The 20,445-nt window shown below is 41.4% G+C and overlaps 3 protein-coding genes and 1 long non-coding RNA gene across 6 annotated transcripts; 1 reads left to right on the top strand and 3 right to left on the bottom strand.

The window, feature by feature from the left end:
* Positions 1-2,315: 2,315 nt before the first annotated feature.
* LOC120699215 (phosphatidylinositol transfer protein 3-like) lies at positions 2,316-5,260 on the bottom strand. 2 transcript variants are annotated; one of them, XM_039983121.1, is made up of 5 exons: positions 5,061-5,260; positions 4,310-4,486; positions 4,080-4,181; positions 3,639-3,881; positions 2,316-2,847 (listed from the first exon to the last, which is right to left on the bottom strand). In XM_039983121.1, the coding sequence occupies exons 1-5, from the start codon at positions 5,133-5,135 to the stop codon at positions 2,614-2,616; spliced, it is 831 nt and encodes a 276-aa protein (XP_039839055.1). In that variant the 5' UTR covers positions 5,136-5,260; the 3' UTR covers positions 2,316-2,613. The 2 variants fall into 2 exon arrangements, with proteins under 2 accessions (XP_039839055.1, XP_039839054.1); XM_039983120.1 differs by having other exon boundaries at positions 3,594-3,881; positions 5,061-5,257.
* Positions 5,261-7,994: 2,734 nt separating this feature from the next.
* On the top strand, positions 7,995-8,795 carry LOC120699217. Of its 2 annotated transcripts, none has more exons than XR_005685307.1 (2): positions 7,995-8,225; positions 8,295-8,795. It is a non-coding gene; the product is annotated as an uncharacterized LOC120699217 (long non-coding RNA). The 2 variants fall into 2 exon arrangements; XR_005685306.1 differs by having other exon boundaries at positions 7,999-8,225; positions 8,302-8,795.
* Positions 8,796-9,172: 377 nt separating this feature from the next.
* Positions 9,173-12,869, bottom strand: LOC120699216 (phosphatidylinositol transfer protein 3-like). The gene is made up of 5 exons (XM_039983122.1): positions 12,603-12,869; positions 12,192-12,368; positions 11,823-11,924; positions 10,275-10,517; positions 9,173-9,795 (listed from the first exon to the last, which is right to left on the bottom strand). The coding sequence occupies exons 1-5, from the start codon at positions 12,678-12,680 to the stop codon at positions 9,559-9,561; spliced, it is 837 nt and encodes a 278-aa protein (XP_039839056.1). The 5' UTR covers positions 12,681-12,869; the 3' UTR covers positions 9,173-9,558.
* A 2,397-nt stretch (positions 12,870-15,266) lies between these two features.
* Positions 15,267-18,815, bottom strand: LOC120699213 (serine carboxypeptidase 2-like). The gene is made up of 9 exons (XM_039983119.1): positions 18,378-18,815; positions 18,192-18,287; positions 17,999-18,091; positions 17,796-17,881; positions 17,425-17,691; positions 17,045-17,172; positions 16,669-16,764; positions 15,719-15,824; positions 15,267-15,521 (listed from the first exon to the last, which is right to left on the bottom strand). Exons 1-9 carry the CDS (start codon positions 18,748-18,750, stop codon positions 15,366-15,368), a joined length of 1,401 nt encoding a protein of 466 aa, XP_039839053.1. The 5' UTR covers positions 18,751-18,815; the 3' UTR covers positions 15,267-15,365.
* Between the last annotated feature and the right edge of the window lie 1,630 nt (positions 18,816-20,445).

The following is a 20,445-nucleotide window of genomic DNA, read 5'->3' as shown; positions in this document are numbered from 1 at the left end:
ACAAAATACAAGGCACAAGTATATATGAGAAACTGTTCTTTATCATCTGAATTTTGATGATTTACAATAAATTTTTTCCTCGTATATACACTCGGAACTAAACTACAGTTTCATTACCAATCAAAGTCGGATTAAGTGCTTCTGCCCTCCTTGTGAATTATTCCTAATCCGGTTGTTTTACAACAGTTTCGAACAACATGGTTTCATTGGAGCTTGGCAGCAGTGGGGGCTACCAACCAGTATCACCGAGATTCCATCCATGTGTAGCTCCATGAGAGGGTGAGAGCTAGCATACCCAGTCTCCTCTCCTGGTTTTGATGTACAGCAAGCTGCTACAGTACAGGAAGTCATTGACTCTGTATACTCTCAACCTATGATACAAGATGCGATTTAGTACGGTTACACTAATATAATGTTGTTGACGTTGATAGGGATGGTGAAGTGCATCTAGACCGATAGATGCTAATGGCAAGTTTCGGTGATTAATGACAACTGTATGCGACTAATGTATATTTTGAAGGAAATATTAATGATTAGTTAAGTCTCATATGGAATGTGAAAAGAGACCCCTCAATTCAGAACAACCATGCGTGCCAAGGACTCAATTTCAAAGATTAAGGACCTTTCTAGACTCAAGTGTCACAAGGTGATGAAGGACACTTGATTTAGTTAGGGTTTATAGTTTTTAGTTCTTGACCGTACTATTAAGAGGGGTTCATGAGTTAGTAGCTTGATCAAAATAAAGTTGGCTTTAGAAATCTTGCACACTCGCTCAAAATCAGCCCAAGATAGTCAATAAAAGTTAACACAACACTTGGAAGAAGAAACAATCGAAGTAACATTCGAATCCAAGTCAATTCAGCTGAAAATAAAGAAAAAAAGCAGCACCGGTTGAACCGGTGCCCCTAGCATCGGAGCATCCGATGCTTGGAGGAAGTTCCGACACCCTGTCGGTCTATCTCTCTGGATGCCAGTAGAAATCAAGTCAGCAAACTCTATAGCACCGGTTGAACCGATGGTTCCAAGAAAAGCACCGGTGCATTGGATGTACCTTATTTCAGAGAGCATGTTTTGGTGGACTTCAACTTCTCTTTAGCACCGGTTGAACCGACGCTTCAAAATCAAAGCACCGGTGCATTAGACGTCCTATGTTCCAGAGAGTTTGTTTGAGTTGATCAGTGAACCTCTTCAGCACCGGTTGAACCGATGCCCCTACGGAGCATGCACCGGTGCAATGACGCAAGCCTGGATACTGTGTCAGGACCTCAACGGCTACAATTTGGACACAGACAGACCGGTTGAACCGACGCCTCAAATATGACACCCATCGGCTCTTCCGGTGTTCACGGTTTTTCTGCAGTGGACTTCCAACGGCTATGTAACTCTTTCCACTCTATATAAGGGCACCCCATGGCTCATTTCAGTTGCCTTTGACACCCTGAATACTTGAGGCCACCCTTAAGAAGAAGAGAAAGTGCTTTGAGCAAACAAGAGAAGATCTAGCATTTTGTTTGTGCTTCGACCTTGAAGAATCCATCCTTTGCAAGTGTAGCAAGTGTGCTTGAGCTAGGGCCAACTGAGTGTAGGTCAAGTGAAAACTTAGGAACTTGTTATTCTTGGTGTTTGACGGCATCTAGCCGGTCTTGGTGATCGTGAGGTTCTTGGTGAGCTCTTGGAGTTTGTGGGAGCCCCAAGACAAGAAGATTGTACATGGTGTGAAGCTCGCCGTTCCGGAGATGGAGAAGGAGCATTCTTAGTGATCACTTGCTTCTTGGTGAAGCAAGGGAGCTATACCCTTGTGTGGGTGCTCCAACGTGGATTAGGGGGGAGCGTCAACTCCTCGATACCACGGGAAAAAAATCCTGTTGTCTCGTGTCTCTTACTTTTATTTCAAGCAATTAAATCCTTTCGTTGTTATTCTTGCTTTTGATTGCTTGTAGTTTGACTAGGACAACTTGCATGGTAGTGTGATCTTTTGCTTAGGTTTGATCTTGCTAGTGTAAAACCTTTAAAACAAAATGATCATGATAGTATGCTTACCTACCTAAGGACCTTTTGCTAGCATACTATAGTGACTAGGTTTCAAATTTGTAGATTGGGCAATACTAATCTAAGTTAAGGACTAGAAAGAAATTTGAAAAAGTCCCAATTCAACCCCCTTCTTGGGCCACGATCCTTACAGATGGTGATCAAATTATTATTTAAATATAGTATATGGGACAGATTCATGGCTGAAGAGACTTCTGCTGACCAATAATTACGACGCTGTTGGTAATATGGACAAATATAGTGACAACTCACATCCAAATCCAATATGACACATTGCGGTTGGTTTACTTAACCCAGGAGCTTCATGCATAATATTTTGTTGGCATATCTTTAATATAACCCGACATCCCGAACAATATCATTCAGAACTTCAAAGTTAACATCCCCCTATGTTCTTAACTATCAACATGAACCTATTTATGGGATCACTAATATGCTGGCATGCCTCAGAGGCTCAGAGCATGTAGGGTAGATAGAGTCGTTCAATCTTTGTCCAGTTTAATTAACTGCTGACAGTGGTGTTATTGTGCTCTTAATTAGCACGGAACAGGAACTCATTAAAAATCAGGGTGAAGAGGTGTTGCCATTGGCTTGTGTCCAGGCTCCCCTTATCTGATCTTGTCTTCTCATTTTCTCGGCATACTTGTCGATATCCAGGCCCGCTGTGTTTCTTCCTCCAAAGGTAGACTCCAGCTTGTCCAGGTCAAACATATCACCCATTATCCTTTGGCACTCTGAATTGTTGTACACGAATTTCACTTTCTCGTTCATTTTTGGCTCGAGGAAGTGCTTTATTATCTGCAAAGTCAACCGAGAGAAAGGCTATTCAAAATTTTCTTTGGATAGGAATACCACCTTCACAAAAAGGCATCTATATCAACATAGGGAAAACTTATCTAGTTTGCTGTTTTAGTCATTAATTGATAAGTCCAAATATAGAATAATATCAGATTCTATTTTTAGATCAATAAATGCATACAAATGTTTAGTAACATTCTGAAAATTAAGCTAACTGATCAGCACCACATTCTATATATTTGTGTGGGCTCCACCAGTACAATGTGTAACCTATGTTGTGGGATATTGAATAAATACTCTTTCTGTTTATTTATAAATACTTTTCGAAGGAAAAAAATCTTGTAAAAAAATAAGAATCTTTGAAAAAGATTGTGTACTAAGTAGCAAGTTCACTAGTAGAACATATAATCATGTCCTATTCTATACTACTTTATATAACTCAAGTTAGGAAAATCAATAATGAATCTCTAGGTGCTATCTTAATAAAACCAAGCTAAATAAATTTATTTTACATGTTAGAAAAAGTATATTTGGATATGTACCACAAAAATCTAAATATGCATGGATAATGAAGATAATTATTTGGTTCTTCCAAGAAAAATATTATTTTGTGTTGGTGCATAGAATTATAATTGAGGTGTTGTTTTGTAATGAAGTACATCATTTAGAGCTACAAACCCAATAAAGATATATTTTCAAAACTAATTCAATAATTTGTACACACTAATTAATTAATTGAAGCATACCCTATAATTTAGGGCACAGAAGGTATAATTAGTGTCCGCGAATACCTTCCAAAAAGATTCAAAAATCCTTGGCGGGTTTGTTAGAATAGCAACTGCTATCAGTCCTGGATAATATTTTTGAATTATATGCAATGATTCTCGGGTCAATGAAAATGGTGTACTTGATACTGCCCAACCCCGGAAGTCACTTATCCAGACAACACTCTCTTCTGCATCTTCTGAATTCAGCACCAAGTTTTCTAGGTTATACACTAGGTATTTTATAAGATCCTTCTCTGATGCTTTCGTCTGTTACACAAGTGAGGATTAGTAAATACGATGCTAAAATACTATTAAAGAAAGAGGTTATAAACAACCATGTCCATGTCTTACAGCTATTTCTCAGAGAATATATTCCCCTCATGCTTTCAAATTATTACAACAGTAAACATGCATGCTTGCATCTCAAATTTCTTTATATTTAATTTTTGTCAGTGCTAAGAAGACCTTTATTGTTGGCAGTGTTATGAAGACCATTCTTCCGTTCTTGTCAAGGTAGTCTGGTATGTAAGCTCTCCTAGCCTCATTCTCACTATCCGCGATGTTTTCCTGTAGTAATAAATTGGTTCAAAACAGAAGCTTCGGTCATTCTGCATAATATAAAATGTTTAATACAAGTTTTTCTCTGCAGTAACAAAGTAAATTATTTTACATATGAGGTCAGAAAAGTTATTCACCCAACAAATTTTCTCTGGCTTGTACTGACGTCTCCAACTGGCAGCTTCTTTCAGACTCTTGGCAGCATGAACTGTGCTCCAGTTTCTTGCTTGGAGGAACCGACGGATAGTGGCGTCTGACAGGAATTTCGGCATCTCCATCGGCAGGTCGCCAAGGAGCCCCCGGACCTCATTTATCTGCGTGCTCATAAGAATGTTGACATACAGCTTATGTTGCCACATCAGGAGAAACCTTATGTCCTTTTGATTTAAGTGATATTCAAGTCCATCACATATGTGCTCACTTAAGAAACTTATTTATCAAGGAATACTATAATCAGCAGTACATATAGCTGCACAACCCCTATCAGCTGGAACATGTATGTATGTAAAAAGAAATCAGTACGCAAGTACTAACGAAGTTTTTTGAGTTCTTAATAAACATTGATGAGAACATATGACCATCTACATGTTATCTTTTTGAATTTGAATAGATAGGACGTCATATTTTAGGGAAAATTTGTGAGTGCTTAAAAATTCATGAACAATTTCTGTTAAGTTTAATATTTATTTTTATTCAATGTCATAGAGTGGGTATATGAACATAAGCGCGTAAAGTCTGTGTGAAACTTTATTATGTGCTGGTTTTCAACAAATAAATGATAGTAATACCACTAATTTTTTTCACTGAGATTTTTGAAATATAATTTGATTATTTCCCATGTCACGGTGGACAGGCTTATAAACACAACCGATAAAGTTCTTTCCTTACCTTTGCCAGTTGTTCTTGTAAAGATGCTGGTATCATCGGCGTTGGTTCACTCCTGCTCTTGAAGAGATAACTCATGGCATCCAAATTATGAGGGATGGGTTCTGGCTGGCTGGAACTGGACTGCAATCATCCACTAAAAAAGATGTCCCAACCTTATGGATTTATAGCGTTTGTACACAAGTGTGTTACATTTCCATATTCCGGCGCCGACCGGAGGACACGAAGCCGATTGAAACAACAACGGGGTAGCTGGCAGTTGCAATATTCCAGTCATAGATAATGGATAAATGCGACGCGACGTTAGCATTGAATTAATGCAGTCTCGCCGACATGGAGGCGTTGGCGTCCTCTCCATCAACCAACCCTTTGGTGGCATTGGACCGTACAGGACGTGGATTCTGTAGAGTGGCATGCAGTTGGCTGGAGAGCGTTTAGAAGAGAGCGAGAGGGAGCATCTAATTTTCCGCTGACCATTGCTCGGATAGGTCATTTGCAGCAATGAATTTCAGGGAAAAGTCAGCAAGCATGGTCTATGACAGTAGTAGAATATAGAAAAATGTGTCAATAGTATCATGCTAAGGGTCTATTTGAATGAGCTAAAGTTGAGTGCTAAAATTTAGCATCTATTAGCATTTATAAGCTTGCTAAATTTTTTCATTCTTGGCTAAAGTTTAGCCCACCCATTAGCACTTTTTTTTGGATAAGATAATGCTAAAGTTTAACACTTTGAAATTTAGTACTTGGATCCCAACACCCTTAAGATAGTTCTGTTCTAATGGAAAGGGATGGCATCAAAATAGATTAATAAGCATGGCTACATGTGTAACATATGTATTCTTATTCGCTGCTGAAAAGAGACCCATGCTGAGAAATAAATATGGTGTAGTCGGTGATAACGGAATTTACACTGACATCTCAGATATTAATTCAATGCATACAGAGGAAAGTTACTAATATCAATTTAGTACCGACTGTATAGCACAATGCCTCCGGGGTCATTTAGTACCGGTTGGTGTTATGACCCGATATTAAATGGCTCCCGAGCCCCAAGCCATCTGGTACCGGTTTTTAACACCACCCGGTACTAAATGATGGCATTTAGTACCGGGTGGTGTTATGGCCCGGTACTAAATGGTCATGCCCTAGTACTAAGTGGTCTGTCTCAGTTACTTCAAAAGGATAGCATTTTCTATCCACTTACATGTGCTTTGTGGGTGGGATGGTAGAGGAGACTACGCGTGAGGCCAAAAGTCACGAGTTCGAACCACGGTGCATGCATATTTATCCGGATGTATTTTTCTAAGAGGTGGTACATTTAGTACGGGATGATGCAACCGGTAAATGGACCGTCTATTTAGTACCGGCCAGCGGCAAGCGCCCGATACTAATGCCACTTTTTCTTCTAGTGTCAGCATTTCACCAATCTACTAAAATTTGTATTTCCGAGTTTTCATCACCTGTGTAGGGCTTAATTAGTCACAGGATATGACCTTGGGCATACAAAGCCACATAAAAATGCTCTATGCCCAATCATTTCAATAACGGTTTCAATCCTCTTAGTTACCGTGGCAAATGGCACAAATTTAGCTCACATTTTGACGTAAAATTAATCTATCATAGAAGAACATCACATGCAATTCACAAAGATACTCGCCCTAAAGGGACTTCATCGAGACATGGCATGCCTTAAGTTATTCTAGGATCGACATGCGGCATTTTCACACCCCCCCCCCATTCTAATTTTAAAATGTGAATATCTTTTTCGATTATATTTATCCATCTTCTGATTTTTTCAAGAATATTTCCAGAGTTTGCTGACATTTATTCTCATTTTAAAGGTGGCACATAACATTTTTCTCGTTGCTGATAACTTCATGCAGGATAAGGGTGACAATGTAGGATGATGGGCTTATGTTGTTACCCATTATCCACATATCATCATTGGCGACCCATCTACCGACGGATGCAAAATGATCATTACCTATGGCTATCCGCATCCATCACGAACATGGGTTTTTGTAACATATTGTTGATGTCACACACGTGTGTGTGTGTTGGGGGTGAACTGGTACTAATACTAACTGATTATTATGTGTTTGCTTAGAATGAGTCTGTTTGCTTTATTGGATGTCTGAGAAATTATATTATTGTGCTATGTTAAAAATAAATATGGAAAACCCGTTGCCCTGGCCAAGCACAAACAGTATAGGTTTTAGCCACAAACTAGTAGTGATAGTATCAGTACTAGGTTAATAAGAAAAACAATATGATAACCCACTCTGTACCAATTCTTCCGTTTATTTGTACCATGTCCCAGCAAAGAACTAACCCATTTTGCCTGTTCTTAAACCTTTTTGTGCCATACCACATCAAGAACCATGTTCTAACAATCCCATCTACACATATACAAGTCTCTAAATCAAACTTAGTGGGTTTGCGACTTGTATTGAGTGCATTTTGCTGTAGTCCATGGAAAAGAATAAAAATTAAAGGGAACTTTACAGATCTATAATTTATTGACACTACTAGAAAACAGGCCAAAGATCCAGACCAAAGGAACCACTTGTTGCTTGAACCGGTACTAATGTGAGACATCAGCACCGGCTATATCAATAACCGGTACTCTTGGCCTGTGCCAAGCACTGGCAAGGCGCGCCACGGCACAAATTGGCGCCAATGCACTGACAAAGACACCGGTTAAATCCATCAGCCGGTACCAAATTGGCCATGCATCAATGGCACCGGGTGGTGGCATGAACCGGTGGCTATGGAGCAGACATTAGCACCGGTGGAAGAAACCACCCGGTACCAATGCCTCTCGCGTCTCTAGATATTTGTAAGTGCTGGGCGGGCGTCCTCTCTCTCTCGTTCCATCTCATTTCTCTAGCTCTCATCTACTCTACCCCTCTCTCTCTCTCGCTCTGTCTCTCCCTCACCCCAGGCGAACGCCGCGCGTGGGCCGCGCCACCGCGTGCGGGCAGGCGAGCGCCGCGCCGCCGCCTCGGCTCTCCCCTGCTCGAGCGACGGGCAGGCGAGCGCCAGGAAGGGCCTGCGTGCGGCCGGGGCAGCTGCCAGGCAGGGTCTCGATTTGGTCTGGTGAACTGCTGGGAGCTCGTTTTGGTGGTGCACGAGAGAAATTGAATCCGCTCAAGGCGTCCCCAGCAGGTAAAGACTTACTCGATTTTCTCCATTATGCTCATGAGAATGAACTGCTATATTGCTAGTAAAATAAAGGAGAAAGATTTGTCTGAATTTGGTTGCATATGTGATGCGGCTTCTCCCTCGCGGGGCGCGGCGGCCCGGCCGGCCTCCTCCGCGCGGGGCCACAATGTCGGCAGCCCCTCCCTTCTCCCTCCCTCCCTCCGGCCGGGTGCTCGCCCTCCTCCTCCATGGCAGACCTCAAGCTCGGCGGTGGCTCTGCTCGATGGTGGTTCTGCCCGGCGGCGGCCTTCAGCTCGCTCGGCGCCGCCCCTTCCCCTGCTCCCTCCCTTGCCGGCCTCCTCCGTCTGCGCAGCGGCATCTACACCGGAAATTTGCAGGCGAGCAACTCCCGGCCGGCGAGGGTCTCTGCGGCGGCGAGCGGCTCCACCCAGCCGTTGGTGATTTTTTTTCTTTTTTTTCTTATTTTTATGAAATAGAGATGGGTGTTGATTGTATTATCCTGTGATCGATTCTTTGAATGATAAATCTATATATGGATTTTGTATATGTCGATCCAATATTTTGTGGTTGATCGATTCTTGAATGATTGGTGGAATGTGAGAAGAGAACGGAAGAGGATACGAGGGAACGGGAGAGGATGCGATGGAACGGGTTGACCGTCTTTGATACCGGTTGTTATTTTTAACCGGTGCCAAAAAATACTTTAGGCACCGGTTGATTTACCCGGTGACAAAGAGGGAGGCCATTGGTCGCGGTTTCGGGGTACCAGTTCAAAAACCGGTACCTATGCCTCTTTTCAACCGGTGCCTACGGCTGTTTTTCTAGTAGTGTGATGATTCCATAGGAAACTAAATATTCCCTAACCGTGCCAGTTGCACCTCTAGACGATCCCTATCTTTTTCAAATCCTGGTTCCCCTGAACCATCTTGAACACTTTTCTAAAGCATGTATTTCTCACTTCAATCCATAGCGGCCTCCATGTTCATTATGTGTCACCACATTTCATCATCCTTTCGATATATCTTCCACCTCCAGCTTTTATAACTAGTGTTTATCATAAATCGACATCTTATTACCTACAATACAGTGACTCATGAATCCACATTTCATCTGATTGTGTAGGTCATTAGGCTCATATTATCTGCCTTACATCTCAATCTTTTGGTATGTAATATAGATTCTTTCATAGTAATTGAACTTATTAAGTTATTTGAACACTTATGTTCACTCATTTGCGTATAAAAAAGATAGGGCTCCAGTCTCTTCTTCTTCGTATGTCATCTTCGCTGGTTAGAGTGGAGTTCATATACACTTCTCCAGATGAATCATGGCATGGTCAGGTAGAATAGGCATTTTCATTTGCATTTCTCAAAGCTTTCCTAACTTGATCTCTTCTTCGCATTCTCTCAGAATACTCAACAATGTCAATGCCCCAAGTATTTTGTCCGCCAAATGCAGACTCGAGCTTGTCTGGGTCAAACATGTCAGTCATTGTTCTCAGGCTCTCAGAGTTGTTAGAGTACACAAATCTCACTTTCTCTTTCATTTCCGGCTCGACGAAGTAACTCAGTATCTACAAAAAGATGAAGTTCTTAGATCTAGGATGAAAAAGCTCATGGAAAGCACAATTTAGGGCTTCAAAAGCTCACTTTCAAGGTTCATCTAAACCTAGAGTAGAAGGATATATACTACTAAATTTAGTCTATGTGTTTAGGGTGCAATAGTATATGATGGTTTGGACAAGACATATTCTACAACAAGCATTTTTTTCATTAATTTCCATTGTACTATGCCATAAAAATAATACATTAGAGATACAATTAAAAATTGATCTAGTAAAGTTCGTATGTGTTTTCAAGCATTGATGTAATGCCTCTATGCAACTATACATGAAATTAATAAAATCTCCCCTTTAGAAAAAATTGTACTAGGCTATACATAATTTCAAGTAAAGCTTTTAGTTAATGTGAAAAATGCTTGTGAACTTGTATCTCAAATGTTTAGATAATGTCATGAATAGGAACAATATAATATGTTTCTGTTCGTGAATACCTTCCAAAAAGATTCAAATATCTTTGGTGGATTGCAAAGAATTATAACTGCTACCAACCCTGGATAATAGTTCTGAATTATGTCCAATGATTGACGGCTCATTGCCAATGGCGTACTTGATAGTGTCCATCCTTGGAAGTCAATTACCCAAACAACATTTTCTGGTGCATTCTCTGAGCTCATGGTCAAATTTTCCAGGTTGTACACTAGTTGTTTGATCTGTTCCTTCACTGAAGTTAGGCTCTGTTTAAATAGGCAAAGATTAGTAAATACATTATACAAAGAAGTAAAAACTACGAGTTATATAAACCACTGTACACAACTATTTGATTCCTTTTGCAGGGTTCGACCCTCACAAGATGCAAAGTTCAAATCACATTCTTATTTCCATTATGTTTGAGACCAAAGCGATGTCATCAACCATAGAACTATTTATCTGTACAAATCTTTTTCATACTAATTTGATAGTCCCAGATATATATCAATTAGCTAGTCGCTAATCACTATCTCAACGAAGACCATCACGTCAGCCTGGTTTAGCATAAGTTGCCAAACACCGCCAGCACCAAGGCTAAATGTGACTGTTGTAAGTGAGCACACTCCATGAGGATGGCGTTAGGGGGCTTCTTTCATCTGCAAATCTTCTCCAACCCACGGCTTATCCAGTCTGTTGCTTAACATGAACATTTGCTAATTTCTAACCATCAGTTTAGTAATATTAATGAATTTATTTTCAATAGGGCGCCTGCCCCCTTTGGCTCGCATATCCCTTGGCATTATGGTCGGATCATGCACATCCATGGCCGGATCCAGCAACACCACAATTGGGATGGGTCGGGATGTGTTTCCCCTAGCCTAGAATAAGGTTGGATGTATGGAATTTGTTATGGAATTTGTTTTGTAATTGGACTATACTTAGTACTAATTAGCACCCCAAACATTCAATGTGACGGGATTTAAAATAAACGCTAGGGAATCGAACACCCCCTATAAGGCTCGGAGGTGTGGCTACATTAGCTCTGAAAGTATGGAACAACAACAATAGAAGACTTTAATGTGGTGGTGTCTGTTTGAGTACCAATTCCTGGACTCCGAGGAGAAATTCCGAGGTGTTGTTGATTGGCTGTTTCTAGGGATGGTAGTAATGTTGTTGATTTATTGAAAATGTTTTGCAGATTGTGACCAATTTGCTCTACTGGTTGAAATCCTTACTAATTGAAATTGTAGCAACAACGACATACGTGTGTTGCTACTGTGGTGCATGATACTCTGGATTATGTTGACATGAATGTTCAATTATGACAGGTTGTATATGTTATATATAGTTGTGCAAAGGCTAGAACCGGTCTTCGAACCACTATATAACTTACTACTACCATAATATTTTTCTGACTTACAGCATAAAAAACTCCATAGCATATTGTAGCAAGCATTGGAAAGGATAACATCACTTTTATTTGACTTGAAAAATGTGTGTGTGCATATTTATAGAATATTTTGGACAACTGGATATAAAATATGGTGCTTCTTACATCGCTTAAAACTGACCTTTACTGACGGCCGTGCGACCAACACAGTACGCCCATTTTTGTCAAGGTAGTCGGTTATATACGCTCTCTGCACCTCATTCTCGGGTTCAGCAATGTCTTCCTATCATAGAAAGTAAAAAGCAAGCTCTTTGTAAATATTGGAATTACAAAATAAAACACAAAGAATAGTACATGATAGTAGACAATTTACAATATTGATTGATGGTAAACTAGGGTCTGTTTGGATCGAGCATGTCCATTAGGTGTTTCCGAATTGGGTTGAGATTACGGCATAAACTGAAAACGTAACTATATCTTCTCCCCAGTCACCCCAGATAGGTGTTCTCAGAAAAAAAAAACACCCCCGATGGGCAATTACAATACTTACCCAACAGATTTTTTCTGGCTTGTACTGACGCCTCCATTTGACAGCTTCTTTCAGAGTCTTGGTGGCCTGAACCACGCTCCAATTTTTTGCATGGAGGAAGCGGCGGATGGTGGCGTCCGACAGGAAGCCCGGCATCTCTGTCGGCAGCTCACCCAGAAGTTCCCGTACCTTATTTATCTGCATGTTCATATACATCGATGATCGATGTGGTTAATAAAACTCCTATCTGGAAACAAACACCACTACTTCTGTATTCTGACTGGCGTACCAAAATGAATCTCCCATGGCAACAAATTCATAAAATATGTTTTTCTTCAGGAATTCTTATGTATTACTTCATCAAAGGATAGTAATACATTCTTTTCAAAACGATGCCGCACAGCAGCGTAAACGGCAGAGCTTTCGTCCTACCTTTGCCTGCTCTTCTGAAGCCGCATGCTCCTGCAGGGGTGGTTCCCTCTCCTTCCTGGTCTTTAGCAGGTAACTCATTGCTTCTAAATTCTGATCAACTCACGGTTTCTGGAATACCTTCTCATATTTCTGGAGTGTCTCCAGGATCGAATTTATAGAGTTTCTCGAGACACATCCAGCACACCGATAGGGATACAAGAGGATCGTCAAGGGAGCAGCTGGTAGTTGAGCAATGCACGGAGGATAAACGCGAGCATTGAATGTGTTCAACCATGTGGCAATGCTACCTGTTGCTGACACATAAGAGTTGTGCAGAATTAAAGGACGCCGACCTATTTCAGGCGACCCCTCTTGGATGGATGTGGTGGTGCAGTTGGCCGGTGATCGTAGAGACGACATAGACACGTACGGCCGCAGTTTCTCGCATTTCTCAGTATAAATAAAAAAGGAAACAAAACGGAACACGAGACATCCTCATCTACCCGGCGACCAATATTAATGCATTATAGTTTAGTGGTAGCTATCCTGATTAGCTATGTGTTTAGATGCAAAATTTAAAATTTCAAAACTATCGGCACACGCATGTGATATTAAATCTAGATGAAATAAAAAAATAATTACATAGTTTTCTTGTAAATTATGAGACAAAACTAATGAGTCTAATTAGGTCATGATTAGACAATAAATTGCTACAGTAAAGTTACAGTAAACATTTGCTGATGACGGATTAATTAGTCTTAATAAATTCGTCTCGTAGTTTACAGACGAGTTCTGTAATTAATTTTGTGATTAGTCTATGTTTAATAATTCAAATGTGCAAAAATTTCTTTTGAAAAACTTTACAAGGTGCAAGGCATAGATCAGCTAGAGCTAAAATTAACTACATACTAGCTCTAGCCAGGGAAAACCATGACATTAACCATTACATGTGCATGGTACAATGTGAGGATAATTTTCTTCTGGATTGACACAGATGGTCATAGAGGACGACATTAATTACGATAGCAACATGAGATTCTTATTGGCTGAAGAATGAGAGTTGTCCTGCCAAATAATATGGCTCTGTTGATACTGGTATTACTGTTCTTCAGCCATTAAGAATCCAGTAAAAACAAAATTTCGTCGAACTTTAATTTTAGTCCAAACAATGTACTTAATACTGGTCAAGCCTATCGGTTGGAGAAAAGGAGAAAAAATATTGTGCATTATATACTTAAGAATTTATTGGGAATACATTTAAAGCAAGTTGATTGTTGTGTTGGATTAAATGCAATAACTATTATATCAATAGATATTTAGGAATTACTAAATATGAGGGAGCATGTGCGGCTACCGTGGACCAGCTAGCTGTACGCTAGTACGAGGCTCCCTCCCACGTGCTGGACCCGCACACAATAAACGACTGACATGCGAGAGAATTTGGGTTGCAAGAGGGAATAAATGATACCACAAATTTATCAATCACCTGTGTTCATGAATCAAACTTTGATTGTATGGGATGAGAATGTACAGGAAGGTTAGAGATATTTTTGTTTTCGGAAAGGTATATTTTTGAAAGGTCACTTGAAAATCAATAGTCAATCAATTTTTTGATTTGATATTATATTAACATAAATAGTCATAAATAAAATAGTATTATTTCAGGTCCTAATTATTAAAGCAGTATAGGGGCATGCATGTGACAGATTTTTCACGCGTACTAAATTCGCGTGCGCAATTGCGAAGATTCGAACCCATGACCTCCGGCCTCGCGCGTTGTTTCTTTATCATCTCACCTATGCATCACATATGATTGGATACGAGATGCTTTCCTTTTGAACCAACTCATAGAGGATCATTTAGCACCGGGCCAAGACAATGACCGGTATTAAATGTCAACTTTTAGTACCGGTCGGTGTCATTAACCGATACTAAAATGGCGCAGCGATTTTAGTACCGGTCCAAAACACCGACCGGTACTAGATGGCCTCCGAGAATCAGAAATTTCTACCCGGTACTAATTTCACAGTTAGTACCGGACGCATGAATGCCCATTTTTCTGGTAGTGAGAGTGATATATTTATGTTTTTATGAAAAAAATTTCAAGACAAATCTATTCATATGGTTTTTGTATTTTAAAACTCAACAACTTAAAAGTTATTTGTGACTTATATTCTCAGTGTTTGACCCAAACTTTGTCCAAAGCGAATTTCTTTTTAAGTACGGAGGGAGTATGTAGTGCCAATTAATTGGGCTCCACAAGCGGAGGTCATTGTGTACTCGCCATGAGCTTTAGCTTCCAGGTTATATGATTAAGACGGTTTACATCTAGCAATGCTCCCAACAAATTAACAAATTCTACCAGATGTTGGGCTATCCTATTTGAAAGGTTGAGGTACCGTATCCAAGTCCTATTTTGTAAGCCTCCTCCTTGTTTTCGTTGCAGTCCTGGAAAACCTCTTCCTCAGATGTTGCTCAGCCGTGTCCTCTTTAAGGTGAAGAAGTTTGAACCACTCCTAGTCTCCAAGTACAGTACAAATATGCATCTCATCATTATTATATTTTAAGGAAGAGTCCGATTGGAGCTGCATCCTTTCTGTTCTTGCTCACGCTCTTCCCTTACTTTTAAGTGCGTATAATCTGCACGTACGTACATCAGGAAAGCGAGTAACTACCTAGTTGTGATAAAGTTCACAAAGCGACTGTATTATTCATTTCTTTCTTTATCCCCTTACACGCGTTGTGATATTTCATCTCATTCATTGTATGAAAAATAAATGGACACTACACAGCAGTTCCATTTTTAGGCATGGGTTTCCCACGCAAGAAGTGTTGAAACAGTATGAGCGCCTGTCTTGGGCGGTGGAGAGGAACCTCATGCCCTGCCCCTCGAACGGTCACCAAGGTCAGCCCCTTGTACACTTGGCTCCATCCACCAACCTATTGAGCAATCAAGCAACCAACCAACAACTCAAGCACAGTTATAAACTCGTCCTGTCTGATGTCCATCATGTACGATTATTGGCTTATTGACCAAGTATAGTTGACTAATTAATTTGCTAATCCTTTAATGTGTCTAGATAACTCTAATTTAGAAATGAGGCAGGTTGGGACTTGGGAGGAATAATGAAGCTGACCTCTTTCTTATCATACCACGGGTACCAACTAACAACAGTGGGAAGGCCCAGAGCGGCGATGGAGTATCTTGTTGCTGTCAGAGGGACTACTGAGTCTGTATCTCCGCTGGAAATAAACAGAAGACCAATCATTCCATTAGTTTTCTAGCTAAGATGATCAGACGAACCATGCATGGAGTCGGTGGTATGGATAACGGAAACAATTTCTGGCATTGATCGACTCGATCGTATACAATTTCGTAGGATTGTATTTTGCTATCAACATATCAAAACGATCTATGGAAAGAAAATTTTTATTTTGAGTAGTTGAACGCAGATGCAGTTTTATGTCACTTTCGGACTTTAATTTGGTCTCGCTAAAGTAGTCTTCTTCGTGACAGATGGACAGTGACAATCATATCAAAGGAAAACTTGTGTGTAATTGACCGAATTAAGGTGAAGATGACTACAAGTTCATAGAAGTCACACAGCATAAGACAACGGGTAGTCAAAAATGAAATCGTGTCCTGCTGCTATTCCACATTTTCCCTCGAGAAAATGGTTCCGAAATTACAGTAAGGTTTTAACCTAAAAAATTAAATTCATGGGCAGACATATTTGTGATAACCGGCTGCGTTGGCAAAAGTGGTTACCAGATCGAACTTAAGGACCTGTTTAGTTCTCAAAAAAAAATTACAGTACCCGTCACATTAAATGTTCGGACACATGTATGGAGCATTAAATTCAGTTAAAAAATAACTAATTACACAGTCTAACTGATTAACATGAGATGAATCTTTTATGTCTAATTAGTCCATGATTGGACATTATTTGTCAAGTAATAACAAAATGTGCTACAGCACTAAAACCAACAACTTTTCACCAACTAAACAGAGCCCTAGGACGAGATCGAAATGATGTCTAGCAAGCAATGAAGCTCCAAGTAATGGAAATGAAGACGATGTGCGTACCTGAAGACCCATATCCTGAGGCCAGCTGCAACAAGCTCCTTATAGATAGGAAGCATTGATTTCGGCGAATCTCTCCAGTTGGTGCTGATGGCTTCACTGCGGGTCATTAATCGATCAGTACATGCATGTGAGCACAAACCACATGAACCAAACATGCCAACTCAAAAGAATAAGACCCTTTCATTTTTACTGTATATTTCAGGTTCGGAATCCAAGGACGAAACAATCTGAAGACCAGTCAAACCGTGGGTTTGAAGTTTGAACTTGGAGCTAGTACCAATCAACCTATGAAAATTTTCCGACATACACATACCCAATAACAAATTCCTTTCTTTGATGAAAGATGGAGCACATTTTCATGTGGCCATGCACAAACCTGCAGGTCGTCCATGTGTAGTTGATGCCGGTGACGTTAGCGTGGAGAGCCCGTTGCACCTCCGGCCGGTTGTAGTACACCGTGGAGTGCCTTTCGGTGCACGGGTCATAAGAACCCATCATCCAGGGCTGCACGTAGGTGTGCGTACACATCCAAGAAAACTGATCAGCATACAGAGCAGACGACACCAGCAGAAAGGGAAAACAAAGCTGCAACAAAAGGGCACGCACGTTGCAAACTTTGCCAGCAAAAACCTCCCAACTTAGCTTGTCCCAAGTCCAAAGGGCGTTTCGATAGCAAAAGCGACGTTTGCTTGCTTTACACGAGAAAATGACGCAGAGAACGAAGGAGAATTCAGATCGCTATGCTGGGGAACTCACGTAACGGCCCTTGATGAGCCTCCGGCGGCTCAACGGCGACGTCTGGTTGCATGTGGGCGTGTAGAGGCTGTACGGGTCGATGCGGCCCTGCTCCGCCGCGGCCGCGTCGTACGCGGCGTCGCACGGCGGGGACGTGTGCTCGATGCTGCCGTGCACGCAGGCGGCCTCCAGCTGCCGGTACGTGGCGTCGGAGATGAGCCCGTGGTTCCACCACGACTCGAACGTGCCCACCTGGTCGTGGTAGTCGTCCGTCACCGCGTTCCCGACCTGGAATATAAATGAGGTTTCATCAGTTTCAGGTCACGCTACGATGACTTTCTGGTACAAAATCATCATTGACACGATGGATGAACAATGCCCCATATCATTACCATGAAGCCTTTGAAGTTTATGAGTGGTTTCTTGACGCCTTTGTTGTGCCGGTACACCAGCTGGGACAGTTCGGGAACGTAGTGCCCTGCAAGATTTATACAATGTTTGCATGTTACACATTGCAATGAAATTTATTAGTAGAGGTCCAGCAAACTGAACAGAGAATAGCACAGATCAAAAGGAGAAATTAAAATCATGTTACCTGCGTAACTCTCCCCGGCAATGTAGAAATCGCGGTACTTGTACTTTGGGAACCTCTCCAACCATTTCACCAGAAAGGTGTAGGAATCATGCGCTGCGTGCAAAGGTTTTGGCGTTTTGCAAACAAAAAACGTCAAAGCCATGGAACAAACTGCTAGTACGACAGAACAAGGGACGTGAAGCAACTGATGAACCTGTTCTCCTGTCGCCGGAGTTGTAGAGATCGGAGGTGGTGTTGGTGTACGAGAACCCCACGCCGGCCGGCGAGTCCAAGAACAGGATGTTCGCCGCTGCAGCCGTTCACAGTTCAACCAACACCATCATCTACCACTACTGACAGCGCGCGACAGGAGCCGCCGGCTGGTGCAGCAAGGCCGTACCTCTGTTCCACCGGAACTCGTTGAGGAAGAGCGTCGCGCCGTCTGGCCGGATGCGGAACGCGCCGAGCTCCTCCGACGCGCCGTACGCCACCGACGAGCACCCTGGCCCGCCGTTCAACCACAGCACCAGCGCCGCCGGCTGGGACTCAGGGGGCACTTCCTGGAGCCAATAGAAGAGTGCTCGGCCAGCGTGCTCGTCGACGATGACGTACCCAGAGTACATCGGGAAGTCCACGGCCGGCTGGCCGGGCAGCCGGCCGATGCGGTCTGCTTGATGCCCGATGTCAGTGGCCGCCACCGTTGGCCGGAGCAGGAATGCCCATGCCACAAGCACAGCCACGAGGACTGGGGCTAGATGGAAGCGACCGGTCATGGTGCCAGTTCTTGGATTACAAATTACCTCTTCGATCTTCGGCCAGTTTGGTCATGAATTAAAAAAAAAAAACTGTATTCGTTCGATGCTTTAGCACTGAGTCGGAAGAACAGTGAGTATAAATAGAGGAATTGATGTCACTGTTTGGTTTGGCCAGAACCCTTTCCTCACCTTTCTTTTCAAATTTTCAGTTCGCTGGACGAATCTGATTACGACAAGAAAATGCTGAGCAAGATTGTGGAATTATCCAACTCCATACGGATCAAGATGGTGACATCATGAGGACAGTTACAGGCCGGATGGTCAGGGCAAGCGGCCAACCATTGTCTAGTGTATTTTCCCTAAAATTGTGTCAAAGAAATTAAGTACTTGCCTAGAAAGACTGCCACAGAAATCTCAAAGAGTACTTTATTTATCAAAATCTGCTTTTAATAATCCTAATATAGAAGGTTATAGTGTTGATTGAATAACTTAAATATGTGCAGTGAAAAACCTTCTGTCACGATTCAATATCACAGGAGGGACTTAAAAACTTTCTATCATCAGTTTGAAAAACCTTCTGTCTAAAGAAATTCTTGAGATGTATTGTATTATAGCAACTGGATCTGTTTGAAAATGCTTTATTGTCAATATCAAAGACAATTCTCATTTAATACCATTGTAAATATAGGTAGTCATTACATTCTGCTTATATAAAACCCATCTGTCACATATATATCATTGAAGTTCGGCCTTTTTCTCTACTTTGGCATCATCCTTACCTCTAGGGAAGCTTTCAGTACATTGCAGCCCTTACATAAGTTGAAAATTTACAGCGTTACCTTGTACAGGTGAAGCTGTAAATATTGTACAAATTCCATTTCACATGTTTTTTGAAATTCTTAAAAATACTAGAGGTTAGTTTGATATGACTTATATCTGCACCAAATACTACTGTACAAATCAATTTTTTGTAATTGTACTACGTATAAAAAAGACATTTTACATAATGGAAAATGAGTTCGCCCATTTGCATCACCCTATTATGCTTACAGCCCCAGTACTATTACAACATGTGAAAAAACCGATGCTCGTAGCCTATGAAGAGGAGGGAGTGAATTAGGCAAACCTAAAATCTTAATCTATGGCTCCAACTAAAATTATAGAAAATATAAATTAGATCATGCTGTCTAGATGTGCATCTATGGTTCAACTAATGTTAAACCATCCATCCAAAATATGTTTTACAACATATAGCCAATCCTAGCTTGATGCTACTCTAACAATATGAAGACACACAAGTTGCAAGTATAAAATGTGAAAATATAAAGAAGGAACGATGGAAAGTAAACTTCTAATGCAAGGATTTATCTTGTGGTACCGGTAGGCACTAAGTCATCCCTAATCCACATTGAAGCACTCAACAAGAGTATCGCTTCCCGGCCACCAGGTCTCTTTTTTGATCCCTTGATTTGCCACAAAGGCTAGGCCACCAATGCTCACGCCAAGTTCTCCGGTCACTTTGAGGGCCAAGTACATCACTAAGGAGCTTCTACACGAAGGATGAGGGTCTCCACATCCACAGCACACGATTGTCTACCCCGCTCCACACCGAGTCGGAGGGTCGAAAACTTGCCAGTGAGTCTCCACGACTCAAAAGGGCCGGCTCGTCGAGCTACAAGTTTGGTTCACTTTAGAACCAGTCCACAAGGAAGC

This window comes from Panicum virgatum, chromosome 3K, assembly GCF_016808335.1.
Source record: "Panicum virgatum strain AP13 chromosome 3K, P.virgatum_v5, whole genome shotgun sequence".
In the NCBI taxonomy this organism is placed as follows: Eukaryota; Viridiplantae; Streptophyta; class Magnoliopsida; order Poales; family Poaceae; genus Panicum; species Panicum virgatum.
Note: the sequence above shows the minus strand (reverse complement) of the source record. Positions and strands in the feature narration are given on the sequence as shown.

Excerpts from the sequence above, each read along its gene's own strand:
- LOC120699215 (XM_039983120.1), bottom strand. The coding sequence starts at position 5,135 with ATGAGTTATCTCTTCAAGAGCAGGAGTGAACCAACGCCGATGATACCA. Across the intron at positions 4,487-5,060 it reads TACAAGAACAACTGGCAAAG|ATAAATGAGGTCCGGGGGCT; the intron begins GTAAGGAAAGAA and ends ATGAGCACGCAG. Across the intron at positions 4,182-4,309 it reads AGCCAGAGAAAATTTGTTGG|GAAAACATCGCGGATAGTGA; the intron begins GTGAATAACTTT and ends TTATTACTACAG.
- LOC120699216 (XM_039983122.1), bottom strand. The coding sequence starts at position 12,680 with ATGAGTTACCTGCTAAAGACCAGGAAGGAGAGGGAACCACCCCTGCAG. Across the intron at positions 12,369-12,602 it reads CTTCAGAAGAGCAGGCAAAG|ATAAATAAGGTACGGGAACT; the intron begins GTAGGACGAAAG and ends ATGAACATGCAG. Across the intron at positions 10,518-11,822 it reads TCGCACGGCCGTCAGTAAAG|AGCCTAACTTCAGTGAAGGA; the intron begins GTCAGTTTTAAG and ends CTATTTAAACAG.
- LOC120699213 (XM_039983119.1), bottom strand. The coding sequence starts at position 18,750 with ATGACCGGTCGCTTCCATCTAGCCCCAGTCCTCGTGGCTGTGCTTGTG. Across the intron at positions 17,692-17,795 it reads TAAACTTCAAAGGCTTCATG|GTCGGGAACGCGGTGACGGA; the intron begins GTAATGATATGG and ends TTTATATTCCAG. Across the intron at positions 16,765-17,044 it reads TACACATGGACGACCTGCAG|TGAAGCCATCAGCACCAACT; the intron begins GTTTGTGCATGG and ends AATGACCCGCAG.